This window comes from Mixophyes fleayi, chromosome 1, assembly GCF_038048845.1.
Source record: "Mixophyes fleayi isolate aMixFle1 chromosome 1, aMixFle1.hap1, whole genome shotgun sequence".
In the NCBI taxonomy this organism is placed as follows: Eukaryota; Metazoa; Chordata; class Amphibia; order Anura; family Limnodynastidae; genus Mixophyes; species Mixophyes fleayi.
The window spans coordinates 83,490,325-83,513,236 of record NC_134402.1 but is presented as its reverse complement, the minus strand read 5'-3'; the positions used below and the strand labels follow the sequence as shown (position 1 = coordinate 83,513,236).

Genomic DNA, 22,912 nt, shown 5'->3' with positions numbered 1-22,912 from the left:
CTGTTGATGGGATGCTAAGTTACCAGCTCATAGCCCGACAGAGGGTTATACAGGTCTTACAGGCAGCACTCCTTCCTTTCAGTAGTAGACAACATTAATGAGGCAGCTAGGCCTTTGGAAGGGCAAAGTCCTGCCCAGTGTGAGGAAGGGGATGGAGCTATTGCATTGTTTGATAAGAAAACTCCTTCCTCGCCTTTGGCAGCCCCTTACCCCGCTGCAGGCACAGTAAGTCTCATGTCCCAAACATTGTGGTATTGGGGCAACTGGCTGATATTGGCTGGAATATTGTGGTGCATGAGATCCACATAACAGTAAGAGACACACCTTACATTTACCAGCTAAACAGTTTCTAGGATGTGTTGAGAATAAATATATATATATATATTTTTTTTTATTACACATACATACACATTTTTATTTTTTAAAAAAGTAAACTGCATGCTTATGAGTTCTGGGTCAGATATTGCATTAACACGGCTGCAGCAGACCTCAGAATACATCTAACGTATACTGTGGCATTTGAGCCACATCTGAATCCAATCATTCATGTTTCACATCAATCACTTTTTGGTAATCCGAGTAGTGGGTTCAAATCATAGTGAGCCCTTCAACGTTGGTGCTTTTTAGCTAGACATAATTGACCTTTGACGTACACCTCTCAGATATTATGAGGGGCTTTTCTGTGTATTTTTAGAATACAGTTTCCCACTGTTCTTACCTATGATCCTACCTCTGTTCCCAAATAGCAGCAAACCACAAAACTCTCAAGAGAATCCCCTGCTCTCAGTTTTCAAGAAATCAGTACCATGCAATTATCACAGAAAGTAATACAAGGAAGAAAATACAAGAGACACTTTTTAAAAAATGTGCAAAAGACACTGGTTTTACGTGTTGGCATGATATTCTTTGGTAAGGAATTTCTTTGGTTAAGAAAAGATTTAATTGACTACTAGACAAATCAGTGGCAGAAAAACTGAACTTAAATAACCTCTAAAGTTAGAGACAACAATATGATTGATATTGAATATGCAATTCAAGTATTTCAATGGATATTAGTGACATGCACATTGAGGGAAACAAGTGTGATCATTTCAGTCTAATAAAAGGATTGGATAAATACCTTAAAACGCCTTTAATTAATACCAATGTCCAAGTAATACCAATTCCAGTAAGTTTTTCCACATATAAAATGGATTATTGAATAGCCACAAAAAAGTTCATTAGCAGGGTGGGTGTACGAACAATATATACTAACTGTACGGTTTATTTAAGCATAATGAAGACAAAACCAACGTTTGTGGCTCAAACCGCAAAGAGGTCGTGAAACGGCAAACGTTACCAAATTTGCCCCCATTATATTGAAGTTAACAGCAGTTATGAAGTTTGCAAAAAGCATGCTGCCATGTTTCAGTACATTGACCGTCGAAGTAGCTACCAGTCGTGCTATCCCTATTTCTACTGGCTCTCAGGTTAAAAATACATATAGCTTCCACTATGCTGGGTCCCAATGTATACATTTAAGATAATTATGCAGAGTACAAAAACAAGCTAAACATTTTCTATTTCATCTGCTATACAACAGAAAACAAATGGCCCAGAAGTAGACCTCAGCCATTTTAGCTTCTACTATATGTGGTCGATAGTTTATATAGGTCTGCACATGAATATGACATACAGAATGGTTCTATAACTGGTGAAACTGAGTAAATCCAAGTTAGGTATTCTGCCTTTACAAAAGCAAGTCAGATAGAGTCTAAGAGCTGTAATAAAAAGTGTTCCACCAGTCTGTCTTTGCTTGGAGATCTGGAGGACCAGAAAAAGGGATTTCAAAATTTAAGTTTTAATTACTTGCAAGGAAAAGAGGATTCATTTAATTGTATATCTATGTATACAAGAACAATGATGCTAAAGACAGGGTTAATGTAGCTGTAAAAAGAATTTTATAGATAGCAGTACATAAATTAAGGTCATTGAACTGCAAGCACTTATGTGAGAGCCACACACAAGGTATCTTCCTGGAAATATTGCGCAATTGACACTGCTCAATGTAATGTTTACAGAGCATTACTGATTTCATTCACTGAACTTGCATATTTTATGATAAAAATAAGAGGCAAATTAAAGGAAAAAACTAACCATATCACATGCTGTCAGTTGGATTGTAGACCTCTTTAAATGTGAAATTGCTGTTGTACCAGAAGAGCCTCAAGGGCTGGCAGAGGCACTTCTTGAGCTTCGATGCAATAATGAAGCACGTATTGCATTTGAAAGCAAAGCAGAGGTGTCATATTTTTGGATGTCAACAGCTGCAAAGGCATTCAAAATTGCGCGAGGAGGCAGTCAAAAAGTTGCTGCCTTGTGCAACAACCTACCTTTGCGAACAAGGGTTTTCCACTCTAACGAACATAAAAACAAAGTAGAGAAATTGATTGGACGCTAAAGACTGTATCCAAATTGCTCTGACATCAAAATGCCCCAATATTAATGCTCTCGTATCAAAAATGAAGCAACATCATTTCTACAAAACCTGAAGTTTTGAAGTTGAAGCTTTCAAAGAAATTTTGAATTGATTCAATAAAATTTTGAATTCCAATAATTAATAATAATTGATTTCCTTTCTTTCAAATCAAGGGGGTAACATAGGCGTATCTAAATATATTTTGGGGTAAAAAGGTAAAAAAAAAGTTTCCTGACCCCTGGACTAAAGCATAAAGCTTACCAACCACATATTATCACAGCATTGTCCTTACAGCCTCTACACAGAATGGTACGGAATGCCTAGCAAACGGTATCATGTAAGCACAGACAACATCAAGGACAGTTATGAAAACTACTGCAAAGGGAAAACGTAGTGTTGTGTGTAGCAAATATTATTTATTTAACAACACACTTTAAAACAAAGGATTGTTAGAATCGGACCAATTGCAATAGCCACCTTTTTCCTTTGTGCCATAAATGAGCCAAAGTGCAGCAGCGGCACTGCAAGCAGAGGTGTTTCCTATGAGGGCTAGTAATTCATTCTGGGTCTACTCTCACTTGTTTGTGTATGGACTATGCATTCTTATACTTAAAAAGGAACAGAAATAATAGTATGACTGTACTATTAGCAGCAAAAGTCTAATCCCTTGTAGAAGGGTTTCAATTACAGTAAACTTGTTAAGTCTCTGCCCAATATATATGTGGCACTTTCTTCAATTATCTACAAAATGTCAGCATGTGTTTTTTAAAGACCAAGTTAAGCCACTTTTTGACTAACAGTGTATATACTAATGTATTTGTGAGTTAATTATTAGAATTGATATAATGGATTGGAGCAGGGACTGATGTAAGTGTGTTCTCTGTACAGCGTTTCAGAACTAGTGGCGCTATATAAATAACCAATGAGATTATAATGAGAAAAGAGCGATATCCAGCAAGTTGTATCCTTCTGAAGAAGCATACATTGCTTATGGTGGCACGTCTCCATCTAGAAAAAAAAATATATAAAGCCAGAGCTGGTGAGAGTGACTAACATCTTCAGGATGCTGTACACAGGCTGCATACTTGCCAAATTTGGCCATCTCCTCTCCGAGAGAGGATGGAGGGGAGCTCCAAGGAGGAAGTGTGGGGAAGTAACTATGCAATTGTATCATTATGGCGATGCCCCCATCAATGCCATGATGTGCATTATCACGCAGTGGGTGTGAGCCCATAATTACAAGTGGAGAAGTGGGTGGGAACTAAATAAATGGTGATGATGATAATGAACAGAGAGTGCTTTTCCAAGAGTCCAGCAGAATGTCATGAAATTCAAAAAAGATTTAATTTTTAGGGTTTAGTTGTCCTGTAAAATGTGTAGGCAATACTCAATAAAAGTTAAAAAGCAGCACAGAAGATATAAGTGGTGTGAAACTTGTTTAACACTGCACAACTTGCTCCATCAGAGACTGATAATTCATTTTAATAAGGTATCAATAATTCCTAGTTTTATCTCACATTCGCTGCATGGTGAAGTCTAGACCACAATCACATACATACAGTCAAGGTCAAAAGTTTTGAGAATGACACAAGTATTGGTTTTCACAAAGTTTGCTGCTTCAGTGTTTTAAGACCTTTTTGTCAGATGTTCCTGTGGTATACTAAAGTAACATTACAAGCATTTCAAAAGTGTCAAAGGCTTTTATTGACAATTACATTAAGTTTATGCAAAGAGTCAATATTTGCAGTGTTGACCGTTCTTTTTGAAGACCTCTGCAATTCGCCCAGGCATGCTGTCAATCAACTTCTGGGCCACATACTGACTGATCGCCGCCCATTCTTGCCTAATCAATGCTTGGAGTTTGTCAGAATATGTGAAAAAATTTTCTTGTTGATACCCAGCCTGCCAGACACTATAACCATGCAGCACTACCAGAAAGGCAGAGTGTGAGGAGTGCTGTAGCAAGTCCTATCAGCTATGGAATATGGTTTAATTAATTTGAAGGAAAAAAAATATTTGTAGGGTTTTCTAAATGCAGACTACTATGCTACAGTCTATCTTCCCATTACCACTCTTTTCTTCTGTAGCTCAATTGTCTATACAATAAATACTTACCCTTGCCAAAGCAATTCATCGTTAGCCAGGTCTTGCCATACACATGATGCCAGACACAAGTCAGTTGCATTGAGATAGGATAAAATGGTAAGGCTTAGTTCTGGTGGCAGCCTTTCAAGATTAATAAATCCTTTTTCATCCTTTCCTTTTCTAGCTTTCAGTAGGTGATAGAGATCTATACCACCCTGTGTGTGTCTCCGATGGTTCATATTGTCGTCATTATCTGAGGACAAGTAGCTCTGTTCTATGTATCCTTGTTGAAATTGCTGGTTTCTTGCGACTCTCCAAAGGCCTTGACCCATCTGTGAATCCTGCTAAATGCAAATAAAAACAAAAAAAAACACAATGTCAATACAAAACTATTACACCATATTCTAGAGTGTATTCTTCCTAAATAAAAATATAACCAGATGACAAAATACTACAAGAGGCTAATTTTTTTTATAAAGCATGATTAAATTTGCTGAAGTATAATTTTACAGATTTCAATGTTCTCCCCAGAAAATTTTGCTAGCCAGGTGGCATTAAGAAGTAGCTGGGTGGGGGCAGTTGTAATACTTTGCAAAAATATATTGAAAAATGTTGGTAGCTATTGCCCACATCTGCCAGGACTAGTCAGACCGGTGGTCAGTGGTTTAACACACACTGCTGGCTGTAGTGCTCACATAGTGCCTGTTCCAATAGGGGAAACAGTGGTTTATTTTATAATAGGAATCTGTTGAGCTCCAAGAGCCGTGTGGCAAGTAAAAACATCTGGGTGGCGCACCTGGGAATTAGGGGCTGGGGAGAACACTGGGTGCTTTGAACTGGACAGCCGGATTTCAGAGAGACGTTCTGTTCGTGCAGAATGCCAGAAATTGTGATTATTCACCTGGACTAGCTGGGCTATATGCCTGGTAAGTCAAGCTATATCAACATTAGTCCCCTATCATCATCATCACCACCATATATTTATATAGCGCCACTAATTCCGCAGCGATGTACAGAGAACTCACTCACATCAGTCCCTGCCCCCATTGGAGCTTGCAATCTAAAGCCTCTAACATACACACACAACGAGAGAGACTAGGGTCAATTTTGATAGCAGCCAATTAACCTACCAGTATGTTTTTGGAGTGTGGGAGGAAACCGGAGCACCCGGAGGAAACCCACGCAAACACGGGGAGAACATACAAACTCCACACAGATAAAACCATGGTCGGGAATCTAACTCATGACCCCAGTGCTGTGAGGCAAAAGTGCTAACCACTACGCCACCGTGCTGCCCCTATATATTAACCTCTAAATACCACAAGCAGATATGGGTTCTGGGACTTTAGTTGTTCTTGATACAGATAAGACTGAGTCGAAGACCTAGCTCTGGTCTGTGTTGAAGAAGGTCGGAAAAGGTCTGTTCTTTCTAAGTCAAACTTTTATACTCATCCCCAACAGTGCATGTAGGAGTTAATTGCTGGATCTCTGAGCCTTACTACCTTATCATTGACATCAGTCAAGAATGCCCATCATCCCCCCTCTCACATAACCTAGCAAATGAACTAGACAATCAGCTAGTGTAATTGGCCTTTCGACAAGATAATATTACTGAAAGTGTCAACTCATATGCTGATAAAAGCATTTTTTTACCTCAACAGTCCCAGGACCTTCCCTATCTGTGTTTCTCCTCTGTATTATCACCAAGTTTGGCATCTTCTCCGATCTCAAAACACATTGAAATAAATCACATACTCTTCCAATTAACATTTATGACTGTGGCTAATAGCACAACAATCCCTACAGTCGATCGCTCATTTCATGTATATAGATAAAAGAATCTACAGGACCCATCAGTCTTTGAAAGTCTTAATACAGTCCATCTCCTGGACTTTACCAAAAACAAAACCAGAGCTTCCCTTGTCATGGACCTCCTACCAAAATGGGTGTTTCCCAATTATTGGAATACATGTCCCAAGTATAGTAGCTCTATAATACCTTCCCTTGGCACTGTAAATTCAATACAGACCATTATAACCAATGTCAGAATGGCTCTTCAACCCAATGTGGTCACAAGGATTCTTCCAGTTTATCCAGGATATGGATAATATGCCATCAGTTACGAAGGTCTGCTTTCCAATTGTCGAATTATCCCAGATCAACAAAAACAAAGCTTTGTTGCAGGATTATTAATCCTTAGCTAGAACATGGAGAGCCCCAGGGTTTCCCAATCAGATGGCAGCAGAAATTAATTAAAAAAAAAAAAAAAAAAGGTGGGGGGGGGGGGGGGGGTGTCAAACCAATTAGAGAATATGAATATGTAAAGATGAAGAAAAAAAAAAAAAAAAAAAAAGAAGAGGGGACTTTTTTAAATATAAAGGACTTACAAAAATGATTGGCTCAGTAATATACTTCTCTGATTGTGTCTAAATTGAGTTCATTCTGCAGGAAATGCTTGATGTTAAGTATAAATATTTAAAGAATTTGTTCCAGAAAGTAAACTTTGAAAAACACTCTCAGTTCAAGAAAATGTCTTTGAAGAGTTCCAATGTTGTTTCAAATGGACATTATGCTGGATTTCAAAATCTATTTCAGACTTAATAAAAATTGAATGCTAAACATTATACCACTAAGGACTCTGATCTGCATTAGCAACAAACGTCCCTTTTCTGCAGGTAAATGGGACAACGTCATTAAAATACAAAAGTAATGTATGGTCTAGAACAGAGGCGTCCAAACTCAGTCCTCATGGGCTACCAACAGTTCATGTTTTCAGAATTTCTTTAAACATGCACAGGTGAGTTAATCTAAATGACTGGGTCAGAAATTATCCCACCTGTTTCTACAGACAGAAACCCACAAAACTGCTTATAGTCCTTGAGGACTGAGTTTGGACACCTCTGGTCAAGAATATATTATTAACCTTTATTTATATAGTGCCATCATATTATACAGCCCTTTACAGAGACTATTTAATCATTCACATCGGTAACTGCCGCAGTGGAGCTTACAATCTACATTTCCTACCGCATGAACACACACACACGGGTTAATTTTGTTACAAGCTAAAGCACTTGTTTTGTGGACTTTAAAGTAACATTTTTCCATGCAAGTTTCCAGCTGGACCAACAAAAGGTCACGTACAGTGAATACAAAGGTCATTATAAAAGCTGGAAGGAGTAGGAGAACATTTAGGCATATGTGCACAAGTAGAAATATATTCCACCCCCACAAATTTTGCAATTTGTAAATGACTTATTGTCTTTTGTGCATTTACTGTACAGGAAAACATACATTACTTAACGGAGAACCATTTCTCTAGGTCTATTGCCTGTAAAAGGCATAGAACCATTTACAGTAATGAATGGGAATTAGGACAGTTTTGGATGGAAAATGAGGCTTCCGTGCACTAAGGTTTACTGTTGTACATTATTATGTATAAAACATTTACCTAATAAAACAATTCAGTGAAGCTTGTTACGTTCTCTATGCGTAGTTCTATGGTTCAGTATTATTACACCAATGTGATCCATGCAAACACGGGGGATTTATAAAAAAAAAAAAAAAAACTGGTGCTAAGAAAAAAAAAAATAAAATAAAAAAAAAAAATGGTTCTGCCCAGACAACTAATTAACAGTTTGTTTTTAACTTTTAAAATGAACTATAACTATTTGCCTGGTTTGGACCACACGTCTTATTTTTGCTTTTCACCCATTTTTCTTAAGTCTCACCCCACAGTGTACCGGAAAAAAATAAATAAAAAAAATCATATGTAGGTTTTGAGAATTAATGTCACCCTTTTATACCACTAGAGCCACCATGCTGGAATGACCACATTTATAAACGTTCCCCAACAGATATTTCTGTGCCCCCACACAGAGGTACATGAATTAGTAAATGCCGTTACATATTTATATATTTGCTCTCTTTCTGGATTCAGTCTGATCATATTTGTTCAATCATGTCAGAAAAGGTTGTTGCGTGTGTGCGGACATTGGCCAACAAGGTCATGCTGGGGAATGTATGCAAACCAGTGGCATTCCATTGTACGTTTGCTGCATGAAGCACTGGATGTGTGTTGTCAAATTGCTCAGAAAACTTTTTGTTTCGCAGCGGATTCAAAATGACCCGATTGTACACTATGTGGTCAGTATAATTTTTGCACTATCCATAGACCAATTAAATGTAGATAGATATCGGCTGTTATAATAATACCAGTGTGTGACCAATTCCTTAAAGTGTATTCATAATTTTATAGTGCATACTACCCAAGAATCTCTCTCTTTTGTTCGTTTTCTCTAGAGTGGTGCTTAACAGATGTGTAAAATGCAGATTATATTCAATACAAGCCTTTTGCAATACAAAGGCACTGTATTAGTTTTTCAAAGTCTAAAATGTTTATAAGGATAGACGACGTTTAACTGAAAGTGCGCTAAAAATAGATCACAGGCAATCTGATCTTACAGAATTACAGCGCGAGTAGCCTTGGCTGGCACTTTTTTAGAAGTGAGACACTGTGCAGACCTCACTGTCCTATACATTTGTGACAGCTGAAAGAGGTGAAACGAGGTAGAGACTGTTTACATTTGGACAAGAGTACAATGTTGTTTAGATGGTAGGGGGAAAAGGTACCGTCAACAGATGCAATTACCATGGTGAACAAAGAGCGAGCTAGATTGAAAGCCAAAACTAAAACCTACAGGCTAGAGTTCTACAAATATTTAAGATCATGGAAGCAGCGTTGGAGCCAAATACTAAAACCTTCTATGGACTCTATTGTGGGACTTTGTTTTTAATATAATCTGGACCACAAAACACATGTATTTAGTGGACTGCAACATCATTTTGGGCAACCCAGATTTACATTCAAGTGTGCCAAGCCCTTGCACACGGTGAAGGCAGCTATTTTGTAGGTCGAACAAATATTCATGAGCATGCAGCCTATGAATTACAGAATTAGCGGCACCAATGAGGCACTACACTTCATTTCATGTTAATGGGCATGACAGTGGCTTACTGGTTAGTACTTTTGCCTCTCAGCACTGGGGTTAAGAGTTTGATTGCTGACCATGGCCTTAGCTGTGTAGATTTTGTATGTTCTCCCCGTGTTTGCGTGGATTTCCTCCCACACTCCAAAAATATACTAGTAGTTAATTGGCTGCTATTAAATTGACCCTAGTCTGTGTGTGTGTTAGGGAAGTTAGACTGTAAGCTCTAATGGGGCAGGGACTGATGTGAGCGAGTTCTCTGTACAGCGCTGTGGAATTAGTGGACCTATACAAATAAACGATGATGACGACTGCTGTAGCAGTGTGGTTCTAGTTACATTAGGTATTTACTTTTATTTTCCTTTAATAAAAACTAAACTCTACAATAGTAATATTTCGGTATAATATTTAGTTGCTGCTTTATTTTTACCTGACTAGCGATGCTCAATGCTTTTTTTTACCAGGGCAAAACTGGATCTAATATTTAACAGTTGATAAATGAATCGTTAATGGTGTAAAAGACATGTACCTCAAACGGAGGTATTAAGTCTGTCACCTTAACCCAGCAACTCACCTGTCAGAATCTACAGTCATACCCAACATCCTGGCTTTTTTTTAGGTCCACCTCTATTCAATATGAGCAAACCACAACTCCACAATCTTTCTACTGAAAGGTCATGCAAGGCCGTATGTGCCACCTCAAGGGGAAACCAGGAATTGAAAGTACATAGAGGGTTGATTTATTTGGTCCCAAGCAGGAAAGACATTATGGTTTCTTTTTTTAGTGCATGGGGAAATAAACATGGAGAGAAAGGTATAATTTCACTCCATACTCAAAAAGGCATAAGGACTACACACCGGGGCAGATTCAATCAGCCGCAAGGTGACATGAGGAGTCTCCGGAACACACACTGACACATCGCGTTGGATGTTTAGAAATAAAATCTCCGTTCATTAAGGGAGATTTCTAATCAGTATTAGCTGGCAAGGTGGGCAGCCAGGAATCGAGGCAATTTCCAGCGGCACTTTGTGGCTAATTGAATATGCCCCATAGAACCACAGTGGTGTTAATTAAAGATTTGTCTAATTGTTTGCATTATATAAGAACAAAAAACGAAACGGACAAAAAAAAACCACAAAACTGATTTTTACTGCAACCACTTAATTCCTCTCCTAAAGTGCCAAAGGCCATTTTTCTTTTTATAAAGCTATCTGAACCAGTATCTCCCTTGCCACTTGACAACTGTCTCAACAGCAACCTGAAATTCTAAAATATTGGCACAACCACGAGAAGCCAGTTCAGATCATCAAGTAAAGCAGTGTTTCTAACCTAAATGGGATTTAGAATTAAAATCACATTTTAAACTACTAAACAATAGTGTTCAGTGTTCTGATACTTACAGGCTATTTTTACATGGTAAATATACTCAATGGGAGAATACGATTAGGCATGTCCACCTTATCAGATAAGCCTGTTACTATTTATTCTAATTTTCACATGGAGGTGACTATTAGAGCACCCATTAATATAACATACAAATTAAATGTTTTTTTCACTGCATCATATAATATGTTTACAACTTGCTTAAGGTAGGGGAAGGGGAGAAGAAAAGGTGGTAATAAGTTAAAGTGAGATTTTCAGTTACAGATATGTATTTTCTACAGCTATTTCTTCAAATTAATACTGTACCATTAATGTAATTATTATATACATATAACTGTCATTATGTTGTTTACTGATAACCAACCACTATATAGGATTTGTCACAGATGTGTCCAAGTTGTTTCTAGATCGTTTGCATTATGGTCATTATATGTTAAATGTATGTCTTAATCTGGAATAGATAATTGACTCAGTATACCAAACATTGACACTAATCATCATGGAGAAACTGGAACTCTAGATTGACCTATAAGAAAGGATTATCCAGTTAGCGATCTAAAGGGCAATTCCTTAAAGGGTGTTTAACAAAAACTACAGTAACCATGTAACGAAACATGATGGAACCCATTTCTGACAACACTAGTTCTTCATAACCCGTAAAAGACTTTCTGAATTGCACTGTGGAATGCATCAAGCTGAACATTCACACTCTACTGCTGTTTTGGAGCAGTGCATGTGAATAACTGTACTTAACTAAAATTTTGTAGCACGTATTATTGCTTGACAGAATATTGTGTGTAAATATAATAAAGTGTTTATAATTTAATCTAAGACAAACTTTTGGTCAGTATCTCTCTCACATGTACTCATTCTAGCAGACATCATTGATACCACAGGTGGGGTGATGAGGACAGTAACACAACAGACTCCAAGTCAACATTGGAATCTTGTCAGAAGACGGACCAGTTAAGAGCTCCAGGTATATGTACAGTTGTGGGAAACTTCATACTATGGTATAAAGACTTGCCCATACAAAATAATTGGCATACCACTCCTAGAAACTGTGGACTGTATTTTAGTTTTTGACTACTGTCATGATGATATATAACTCAATACAAGATTAAGAAATGTATTAATACAACTGCAATTCTGCATATTTATACCTATTAACAACTCTGATATCTATATCTACACATACACACTCCTACGGTGGTCCAATTACACTTGATGCCTGTCATTACCAAGAAGGCACTATGGGGCATATTCGGTTGTTGGCGGAAACGCAGAAAATATCGCGCTCCGTAAATACCGTTATTAAAACGGTATAAACAGTATAAAACGGTAGTTTTCTCACTGGATTTCAGCTCGCGGCTCAGGGAGCTGTGGGCTGAAATCCAGCTTACTATTACCGTAATAACTGTAATAGTTTTAACGCCGCAGGGACTTCAAAGAATTGAATATGCCCCTTAGCGCAGATTCTCATCCAAAAATCACGATATATAGGGAGTTTTTCTTGATCAATAAACCAGATAATATCATTTGCCATTGGTAGTATCACATGCAAAAATCAGCCACAAATATCAGTTACGCATTGGCATAAAGTTGTGCTGAGCGAGTTATTCAAGTATAAGATAACAACAACACAGTTTTGCCTAAATCTAAGTTCTACCTATGTTTCTAAAAAGATATTTTCACAATAAAAAAGTATGATGAACATTAAAAGTAAGATCACATGCCACTGATGCAATGGAAACTTGTCTTGGCAAATGTATACCTACTTCACTTTAGTGATTAACATTAAAAAAAAATTAAAAAAATGAATCCAGCCGTTTAGTTACGGAGTTGCCAGTGGAAAGTCAACTTACTTCAAATGGGAAGTGATATTGCAGCTTCTCAGCATATGCTCTTCTGGTGGTCCACCCACACTGACCAATCAGCTTTCATTCTAAGCTCTAGACGAAAAACAAATAAACACATAAAATAAACACAACACTGACAGTGTAACCAACTCAGCACAAGGGGAAAATAGAAAAAAATAAAAAAAATCAAGAGATCTATTCCACATTTATATAAAGAAAGTTTTCTAAAATTCAAATTAAACAATTATTCTATATATGATCTGAAAATGAACAAGTGGCAGTAAAGGCTGCAAATGGCTTCAAATCATGCTCTAAAGTATATCTATATGTCTAAAGGTCAACATCATTATCTAGGTAAGATAAGTAGATAACAGGCAGCATAACTAGGACTCAAGGTAAAAGCAATGTCTTCATATTAAAGTGAAATCAAACCATAGCAGTGAAAAGGTTAATTTTTTAAAAAACTTCACATAAGTTATCTTTTTATATGAAAAGAACATCTCCCTTACATAGTGGGCAGTGCAATTATATATAAAACAGTTTATTAATGGGCGTGTTGGCACATGGAAAGGACAAACCCAGAAATACAGCAACATGAAACAACTTCTGTGAGATTTTCTGAGTAGCTGTTCTGATATGCAAACACATGCAAGAACGAACAGTTTACCCACCGCTAGAAGGTAAAATAGGATTTTTGCCTTTAACTACACTTTAAAACCTTTATAAAATATATATCAACTAGACTAGAGATAAAACACATTTTTGTAACCGCAAAATGGTTTTCAATCAATCCCACGGATGACTATGCAATAAATGCAGTTTAGTCATGTTTGCAGGCATGTAACTCCTGAACCAATCATTGGACCCTCACCGTTCCACTACTGGAAGAGGATGGTAAAGGGGGGGCAATTTTACTTTTGTGTATAGTTCAAATATTCAGCTTAGTTGGTGTCTACTTAATTTTGTCTTGTTTTATTTATGTATGACATAATGTATCCTGCCAATATCAACATTAGTCAGAAATCATGCACCTTTATATTGCTCTCATGAAATTTATTGTTTATAACTGCCACATTAAAGTACTACAGAAATGAAGCTTTATGCTCAAATTATAGCCATGACAGGTTTGAATTTCGCACCTGCTTTTTTTTTTTTTCTCCTTTCTTTTTTAAACTTTCATTAAAAACCACAATACTAATACTACCCAAAAAATGCTCTTTGGTCAGTGTTCTCCCCAGCACCTATTTACCGTGTGCTCCACCCAGCTGCTGTAACTTGCTACCTGGCTCTTGAAGCTCAACAGGGACCTATTATAACATAATAAACCATTGTTCTCCTATTAGTACAGCACAACGTGAGCACAACAGCCAGCAGTGTGTGTTACACCACCAGTCTGACCAGTCCTGGCAGGTGTGGGCAATAACCTCCAACACTTTTTAATATATATAATATGGTGGCTAAGTGATTAGAACTTCTGCCTTACAGCACTGGGGTCATGAGTTCAATTCCCGACCATGGGCTCATCTGTGAGGAGATTGTATGTTCTCCGTGTTTGCGTGGGTTTCCTCTGGGTGCTCCGGTTTCCTCCCACATTCCAAAAACATACTGGTAGGTTAATTGGCTGCTAACAAATTGACCCTAGTCTGTGTGTGTCTGTCTGTGTGTGTGTATGTTAGGGAATTTAAACTGTAAGCTCCAATGGGGCAGGGACTGATGTGAATGAGTTCTCTGTACAGCGCTGCGGAATCAGTGGCGCTATATAAATAAATGGTGATGATGATGTTACAAAGTATTACAACTGCCCCCACCCGGCTGGCAAAAGTTTCTGGAGAGAACAATGTAGGTATACATACCAAATGAGTTTGTGCTTAATGGAAGATAAAACAGTTCCGTTTTTACTAACATTAGGTGATCACTATAGGCCTCTATAAGCCTGTGGTAAACTCCTATGGACAGATCAAGCTGTGTTCCAAGATCTGAAGCAGAGACTCAACGCTAATGAAAATGTGAGTGGGAATGGTGACATTAAACACAAGCAATTCTCTTCTCATGCCCATTAGCATTGTACTACAGTGAAGAACACATGTAAATAACATTAGAGAATATGAGGATTTAAGGGGGGGGGGAGTTCAGTGTTTGATATTAATCAGTCTTATTTTATAGCACAGCTATTTTTGTAAGGAAATAAGCTGCAGAAACTTTGCAGAAAAGAAGCTGGTTCTACAATATTTATTTGCTAATATTTATGTAGCAACAGAAAGATACTATACACATTTGCTTTCTATTTTGCATTTTATCAGTTACTTTACATTCATGTTATTTATTGTTGTTCCAAAGGTCAAACTGTGTATTATACAATGACTGGTTTTAGAAGCAGATACATGCCACCAATGCTGCATACGGTCATTTACTACATCTTACTATGTGACAATTACCTAGTCTATATTGAGGAATATTTGCATAGTGGTGTTGAGTAGCCTTATTTTTCCATGTTCGTGCGACCATTTGTTTATGTTTTTCTTTAACTCACTGGGCCACAAGAAATAGGTTCGTTATTCATAGGAGAGTGCCAATGCGCAATCTATGGCAAGGATGACGGCATCAAAAAGGGTGCACTGCATATAAATCTTATAGCTGTATAAGAAACAAAAAAGGTTGGATAGTCCAAAAGTGCTATAAATAATAATTTAATGAACAATGAAACAATGAAAACTTTATTGATGTATTGTGTTTATTTTAATGCTATGCTTAGCATAAAAATGATCTATTTTTATTTGACAATAAAACTTCTTTGCAAAAAAGTGAGTTTAACCGAATTTAATTATATACAGTATACTCTTACTATTCCATCTTTGAAGAAATGTTGGTGTGCCAGTGTAAAAACGTCACAAATTTGCATAAATCTTTGAAGCACTGCATAAAATCTTTGAAATGCAAGCCGGGGGGGGGGGGAATAAAAAAAGTATACATTTTTTTTAAAATTATTTCATTAACCTACATTGGGCACAATCTATGTGGACAGACTGTGACCTAATATGTCTAAATCCGTTCCAGGATTTACTGTACATAAGCCTCTGCTTAGATGAAGACCGTAGAGACAAACAAGCTTACTCTCTCCTTGCAATGTCTTTCAACCATCAGGCATACCAAGCTTGACTTAAAAGAAATAAAAACACCTTCACACATTTCAAACAGCGGAAAGGGGGGTGGGGGGGCTTACAGTGTATGTTATTGTATAAACTGCTAACCTGCCTGCAGTTTCAGCATGTGCTTGTTAAATAGTGCACTTTGTAATAAGCAGTCAAAACTACAAAAATGGGGTTCCTATCCATACAAAAAAAAAAATGTAATATGGCGCCCTCTAAAGCTGAAGCAGAACCAGGCTGCCTGCATACACTATGATCTCCATTGGACCAGCTGTCTCTATACCTCATAAGTGGCCTGATTCATTAAGGAAAGTAGGGCAATAAAATTAGCAAGTTTTCTCCTGGAACCATTTTACAATGCAAGGGGAGCAAATTAGTTTGTTTTTTTTTGCACACAAGATAACTCCCGGGCAGCACGGTGGCGAAGTGGTTAGCACTTCTGCCTCACAGCGCTGGGGTCATGAGTTCAATTCCCGACCAAGGCCTTATCTGTGTGGAGTTTGTATGTTCTCCCCGTATTTGCGTGGGTTTCCTCCGGGTGCTCCGGTTTCCTCCCACACTCCAAAAACTTACTGGTAGGTTAATTGGCTGCTATCAAAAAATTTACCCTAGAGGCTCTCTTTCTTTGTCTGTGTGTGTGTGTATGTTAGGGAATTTAGACTGTAAGCTCCAATGGGGCAGGGACTGATGTGGGTGGGTTCTCTGTACAGCGCTGCGGAATCAGTAGCGCTATATAAATAAATGATGATGATGATAAATACTGGCTTTTTTCATGTAGCACACAAATACTTGATAGCTTTATTTGTACACTGAATTTTAAAGTTGATCTAGGACATGTCCTACCCAAACTATAAATCTGCCCTCCAATGCAACATAGTTTTGTCAAGCTGCAAATTTACTCTTTTTTTTTTTGCTTTACTCTCCTTAATGAATCAGGCCCAATGTAGCTTTCCCAACATGAGGGCTGGAGGAGGCTGACTTTAAATATAGCATAGCACAGCACATAAAGATAGTGCTGTTAGTACAATCTCTTCCGGGAGAACAAGGTCATGGAAGAACCCAGTTATCTTTTTTTTTTTTCACTTAACATTGTGCACAAGGCGCCATGTCCACCTTGATAAAGAATAAGCACTGGTCTAGAGATGCATCGGTTGATTATAGGCAAGGACTTTCTACCCTATGGGGATGTGGATGGATGAACAAAGGACCATTAGACCCGGCTACAGTTAGTAGTGTTGTCTGATCTATTTACCACCCATACCTAGTAAGGGGTCCAACTACTCCAGATAATGATGTCATTGTTATTATTGCATGTTTCCTGTTTTTTTATTAAAGCAATATTTTTTAAACAATATTTGTTGTTAAGATTAATATATATATATATTTATTTTGGCTAGCATATAGCATTTGTACGTTATTACTTAGCAACCACCTCCTAATTCTCACCAGTCTGTAAACAGGTAGAGTACAGACCAACCAATAAAGCAGGGGGAAGTTACTTGCATGCAGTATAGAAACATACCTTCCAATATATGGGAATTCAGCATAGAGACAGGGGCATGGCCACGTCACTATGGGGGCACGTCATGGTTTTTGATGCGCAAGACTGCCCCGTACTCTCTTCCCCTCCAAACACCTCTTATTGCAATGCACGCTCGTTCACCGCTGAGCAGTGAACAGAGAGTACCTCCCTAATTTCCCACCTGCAGACAAAGGTGTCACCTATCAGGATGGTGAGACAGAGCCCACAAATCAGAACTGTCCTGCCTAAATCGGAACAATTGGGGGGTATGAATAAATGAAAATTTCAATGGAAGAAACTTTCAGCCATGTTAAAAAAAAAAAAAAAAAAAAGCCAATGGGAATAACCTGACAGCAACAAAAAAAAGGAAGGTGTTATTTTTGCTTTAATATTTGGCCAATGCTTACCAAACTCACAGTAATTTTGGGGGGATGAGAAGGGTTTACTTATAAAGTAAGGAGTTACATATGCATGTGTAATGTTATCTTTGTAGTTTTAGATATCTCTGTATATGTGTTACTTAACTTTGTGATCAGGTTAAGAGTCTAGGCAAAAGTAGTAGTACTTCCCTAAGGCAAGAGAAAAAAAAGTGAGGAGCAATCTTCTGCATTGTTCTCCATACAGTAAGCAAGTGGCTGTTGTGGTGTTGGGACTGAGCTATCTCATTAGCAAACGGGTAAACCCATTGAAAGCATAGTCATGTATTATTAAAAACACATTTTGGATGGGGCAGCAAAATTGGAAACATTAATGGTTTAAATGTGACAACACTCTCCCCAAATACGAGCATTAAGGCACTTTATGCTCTTTAATTGTATGTTTACTTTAAGTTAAAAAAAAGAAGGATCGATTTTTGATACAGCGTGTGGTAACATGAAATAACAGACTTTGATGTCATCAATACACAGGGAACTACTGTGATGCACGGGGACAGCAATTTCCATAAGACTGCTAATGCCATGTGTCTACGAAGCCATCCAGTGCCAGGAGGACACCTGAAATTTTTCCTGTGGGTTTGATGTCTAGACTGGAGAGAGTGCCAGCAATGCCAAGTGTGGGACAGCATGTAAATCTTATGATGGGGACTCTGAAATGGCTCAACAATGCTTGTTTCCCCCACGTATAATTTAGAAAATATAACAAGCAGTGTCCTACAGAAAGACTAGCTTTAATATGGTCTTGTAATGTCATGCAGCCTTATTGGTTTGTATATACTTTACTGCAACTATTACTGTATTGCTTTAGTCACTTTCTATCTGAATTTTCTTTGTAGTCCCCCCCCCACCTTGGATATGAAGAAAACTGCTGTGAATGAAATTATATGCGATGGACACCAATGAGTAGTGTCATATCAAAGGGCAAAGGAAATCACCCATTCTGCTTTATCAATACAGAGGCCTTACAAAGGAAATGATAAAACACAGGAGGTAACTAGACAAACAAAACAATCTATTCAGTGAAATTTGATGGGAGTGCAAAGTACAAAACAATAAACTCTAAGGATTCAATTTATTAAGCTGTGGGTTTGAAAAAGTGGAGATGTTGCCTATAGCAACCAGATTCTAGTTATCATTTATTTAGTAAATTCTAAAAAATGACATCTGGAATCTGATGGGTTGCTATAGGCAACATCTCCACTTTGCCAAACTCACAGCTTAATAAATTGATCCCTAAATTGTCCAAAAGAGGAAGCCCATTTAAGATTATGGCTTTAGATGCTACAGCTTTTAGGACAATGGTGTTACCTGTTTGAAGGCTATGTATATACCTTTACTGCCCATCTCAATGCATGAACAAGCCACAACTCAATTAATAATACGTGGCAGTGTATTGCAATGGCAGCAGGAATAATATTGTAAAAATAATCCCACTTCAGACCTCCAAATAAACAGCTACAGAATCCATTTATAGTTTTACCTTCTCCAAACGTTGCAAAACAAGTTCACAGCTAACAAACCTAGTGTCTGCATTATAAAACTGAAGGTGTGGTCCTAGAGAATTGCCTATATTTAAAAATGCTGAAAGTAGGTTAGGTTTCAAGTTGTCTATGCCTACAAAATTTTAAAATGTGAATTATGAATGGAATGTTGGTATAAATTATCTTCTGGATTACACAACATATTTGTTCCCTAATGCCTGCTGAGGAAAACAGCTAAAGTGGATAGTTCAAGATTTTAACTATTTGTTACTAGAATAAAGGTTTTTGGAAAATAATTATGGAATTTGTAATTGGCTGGATACACTCTTTTACAGTGTTACAAAAATAAAACAAAAACTTTGAACTACAGAGAAAGCAGTATACAGACCTTTGCCCATCATTTCCCCCCACAGCACTGTTGTTTCACATATTTAAGCCAATAGCCTTCTGCCCTGATGTTTTAAAACCATTTTTTTCTGAAGTTAGGAGCCAGAGCCAAAATAACGAGGATCCTGTGAGACTAAGAGCTCCGCAGTACTGTGTGCAACTAACAGTCTCACAGGTAAGCAGAGGGCAGCGCTCACCAGTGTCTACACCCCAGCAGTCAGAGAGAGTGTGCTGGATGGCTGGGTGTCCCCTGTAGAATAGGTTTTAAACCAGGGCTAAAAACAAAACCAAAAAAAATCCATCTGCCGGGTCACCATGGTAACTAGAAAATACATCCCTGTGACCAAATTTTGTCCTTGGTTTAAGAGCCTACTGGTATTGGGAAAATGACAAGAAGCATGTCCCAAATACCCTTTCACCAGCAGTTCTAATGGTTTGTCATAAAGAGAAAGAAACATTTCATGCAATATAATAGACTGTGTGGCTAACCAATGATACCGGTTAGCTAAGCAATTCCTTTAAATAAATGACCCTCAAGGTTTAAGGTTTTAAATATACGTTTCTTAGGGTGCGTTAGCCTTTTAAAGTAAATTAATAAAATTAGGAACAAGAAGAAATGGCTTCATAGCACTCTAAATTATAATCAATGCATTTAAAGAAAAATTAAAAAGAAATTGAAAAATTTAAATGATCTCAGCGCTCAGCATAAACATTAAAAAAAATACTTGTGTAGTTTTTAAGCATATAATTAACTGGTATTTAATGTTTGCTTTGTAATGGATGCTTTCTAAGCAACAGTCCACAAATCACACATTACCCATTTTACATCTTAATAACAATAAATCTAAGTATATAAATGCATCCTAAAATGTGGGATACATCAGTGTTCTCCCCAGCACCTATTTCCCAGGTACCCCATCCGGCTGTTTTTACTTGCCACCCGGCTCTTGGAGCCCAACAGAGTATTATTATAATAGAATAAACCATTGTTTCTCCTACTATAACAGGCACTATGTGAGCACTACAGCCAGCAGTGTGTGTTACACCACTGACCATCAGTCTGACTAGTCCTGGCGGGCGTGGGCAATAACCACTAACATTATCCAGTATTAATAAAAAGTATTACAACTGCCCCCACCCAGCTAATTCTTAATGCCACCATGCAGGCAAAATGTTCTGGGGAAAACACTGTACATACGCACACTAAAATGGTCATTTTCTAAAAAGGACAATAATGTTACTCAAATTTGGTCAGCTCAAGTACTGCTATCACCATGATTGACAGATGTCTTCTTTTTTAATGTTTTATGCGGAGCTCTGTGGGTGTATTTTATAGTATATACATTTTTCAACTATTTAATAAATCATGAAATGTCACTTTTTACGGGTGGATTGTCTATTTCTTCTTTTTTTCTTTACTTATATACTTTGTGTCTGGATAGGCACCCCCACATATTTTATAATTAAGTCTGCCAAAATAATATACAATTGATAAATTAAGAGGCAATTGTTTCCTCTTTTTCATAATTTACCTAAAGGGTATATCCAAATAAATATAAACCATAACTACTTTTATAAGCCAGACTAACATTTTGTTTTGATTACAATGATGTTGTCAATGACATCAGTCCCTGCCCTAGTGGAGCTTACAATCTATATTCCCTATCACAAAGACACGCCAAGTTAATTTTGTCAGAAGCCAATTGACCAACCAGTTTGTCTTTGGAGTGTAGGAGGAAACCCATTTAAACACAGCTGAAAACATGCAAATCTTAAACTGATAGGGTTGGAATTGAACCTATAACTCCCAATACAATTCAATAGCCAACAGTTACAGCCACAATAGTTATGTATGTGCTATAGGCACCATACATGAATGTTTATGATTTACATATGTTCAAGAACATAAAGCAAAATACCATATTTCAATAAAGATCTCTTATGCTCCTCTAGGAATCTAGTGCAGTTTGGCTTTTAATGATCTGATTATCGTTCGGACATAACGATATGGACAGCAGACTACATAATTAGCATAACACAATTTTTCTATATCAGTTGATTATAAAATAAACAAACAAAAACATTCAATAGTGACAATAAAAACATGAGAAAAGTGAATGCATCCCTAACAATTTAAAATAAAAAATATTAAAATCAAAATGCTAAGCATGCCATGTAAATATTGTTATTAGTGTGTGTATATATATATATATATATATATATATATATATATATATATATATATATATATATAAAAATGCCCATTACTAAATACAAGGCAATATAACCAGGTAATAGAACTGTGGCTCAGTGTGGGAGAATGCAGCCAAGTGATAAGAGATAGATGTAGCTACTCTGGATATAGTGTATGATAACTTTCCACAATCACGGGCTATTTATTATCCCCACATTACAGAGGTCTCCTGGCGGTAAGCTGTACCCCCTGACGTCCAGCACACACTGACAATACTGCCTCCATATACACAGCACTAGTGTGACTAATGGCCAGGGTAAGGTTCACCTGATCCATGTTTACAACCATACAGCCCTGGGCACCAGAGACACAGTACAGACATGTCACATAGGTGTAACAGTGATAACACACACTGACATGTAACCAGATGGAGACTTACACCGATCCCATCAGTAGATCCCCCTCTCGCTCTCCACTTTCTCTCTCCTCCACTGTCAGCTCCCTCAGCTCCCACTGGCTCCTTTTTTTTTTTTTTCCTCTTCTTTACATCAAGTCACGTGACTGTGATGTCAGCCGGCTACGAGAAGCTGTTTGGGTCAAAAGTGTTCACTTTCCCAAGTCCGCTTCGCATTGGTCGCCGCTGGTGTCAGGCTGCCGGAAGCCTCTCTCTGTGTTGCTGCGGTAACACTGGGATATTAACAGCTCCAGCTAGTTCTCGTGTTATCAGGACTCCGCCTGTGTGCATGCTGGTTCTTCCAGCTCTGCGCTGTGTGACAGGACACATTGCTGTGGCAGGAAGTGTCCACCATTCGCAAGGATATGATGTACACATATCATTACACCTGTTGTTTTGTAACACCATTCTCTTCCTTCTCCATACACTTTCAATACTAAACTCCCCTCCAAAAATACTTATTTAAAACTTACACGTATCCGTTACTAGATGTCACCCACCATAACATCAGACTATA

The 22,912-nt window shown here is 37.7% G+C and overlaps 1 protein-coding gene across 3 annotated transcripts in view; it reads right to left on the bottom strand.

The window, feature by feature from the left end:
* FBXO8 (F-box protein 8) overlaps positions 1-22,548 on the bottom strand; it is a 34,768-nt gene extending 12,220 nt beyond the window's left edge. Inside the window, exons 1-4 of one of the 3 annotated variants that reach the window (XM_075197653.1) lie at positions 22,381-22,545; positions 15,210-15,408; positions 12,781-12,867; positions 4,574-4,887 (exon numbers count right to left, since the gene is read on the bottom strand). In XM_075197653.1, coding sequence (XP_075053754.1) covers positions 4,574-4,875 — 302 coding nt within the window. In that variant the 5' untranslated portion in view covers positions 4,876-4,887; positions 12,781-12,867; positions 15,210-15,408; positions 22,381-22,545. Of the gene's footprint in view, positions 1-4,573; positions 4,888-12,780; positions 12,868-15,209; positions 15,409-22,380 lie in introns of all 3 variants that reach the window. The other 2 variants (XM_075197660.1, XM_075197646.1) reach the window with 2 other exon arrangements.
* Positions 22,549-22,912: the final 364 nt, after the last annotated feature.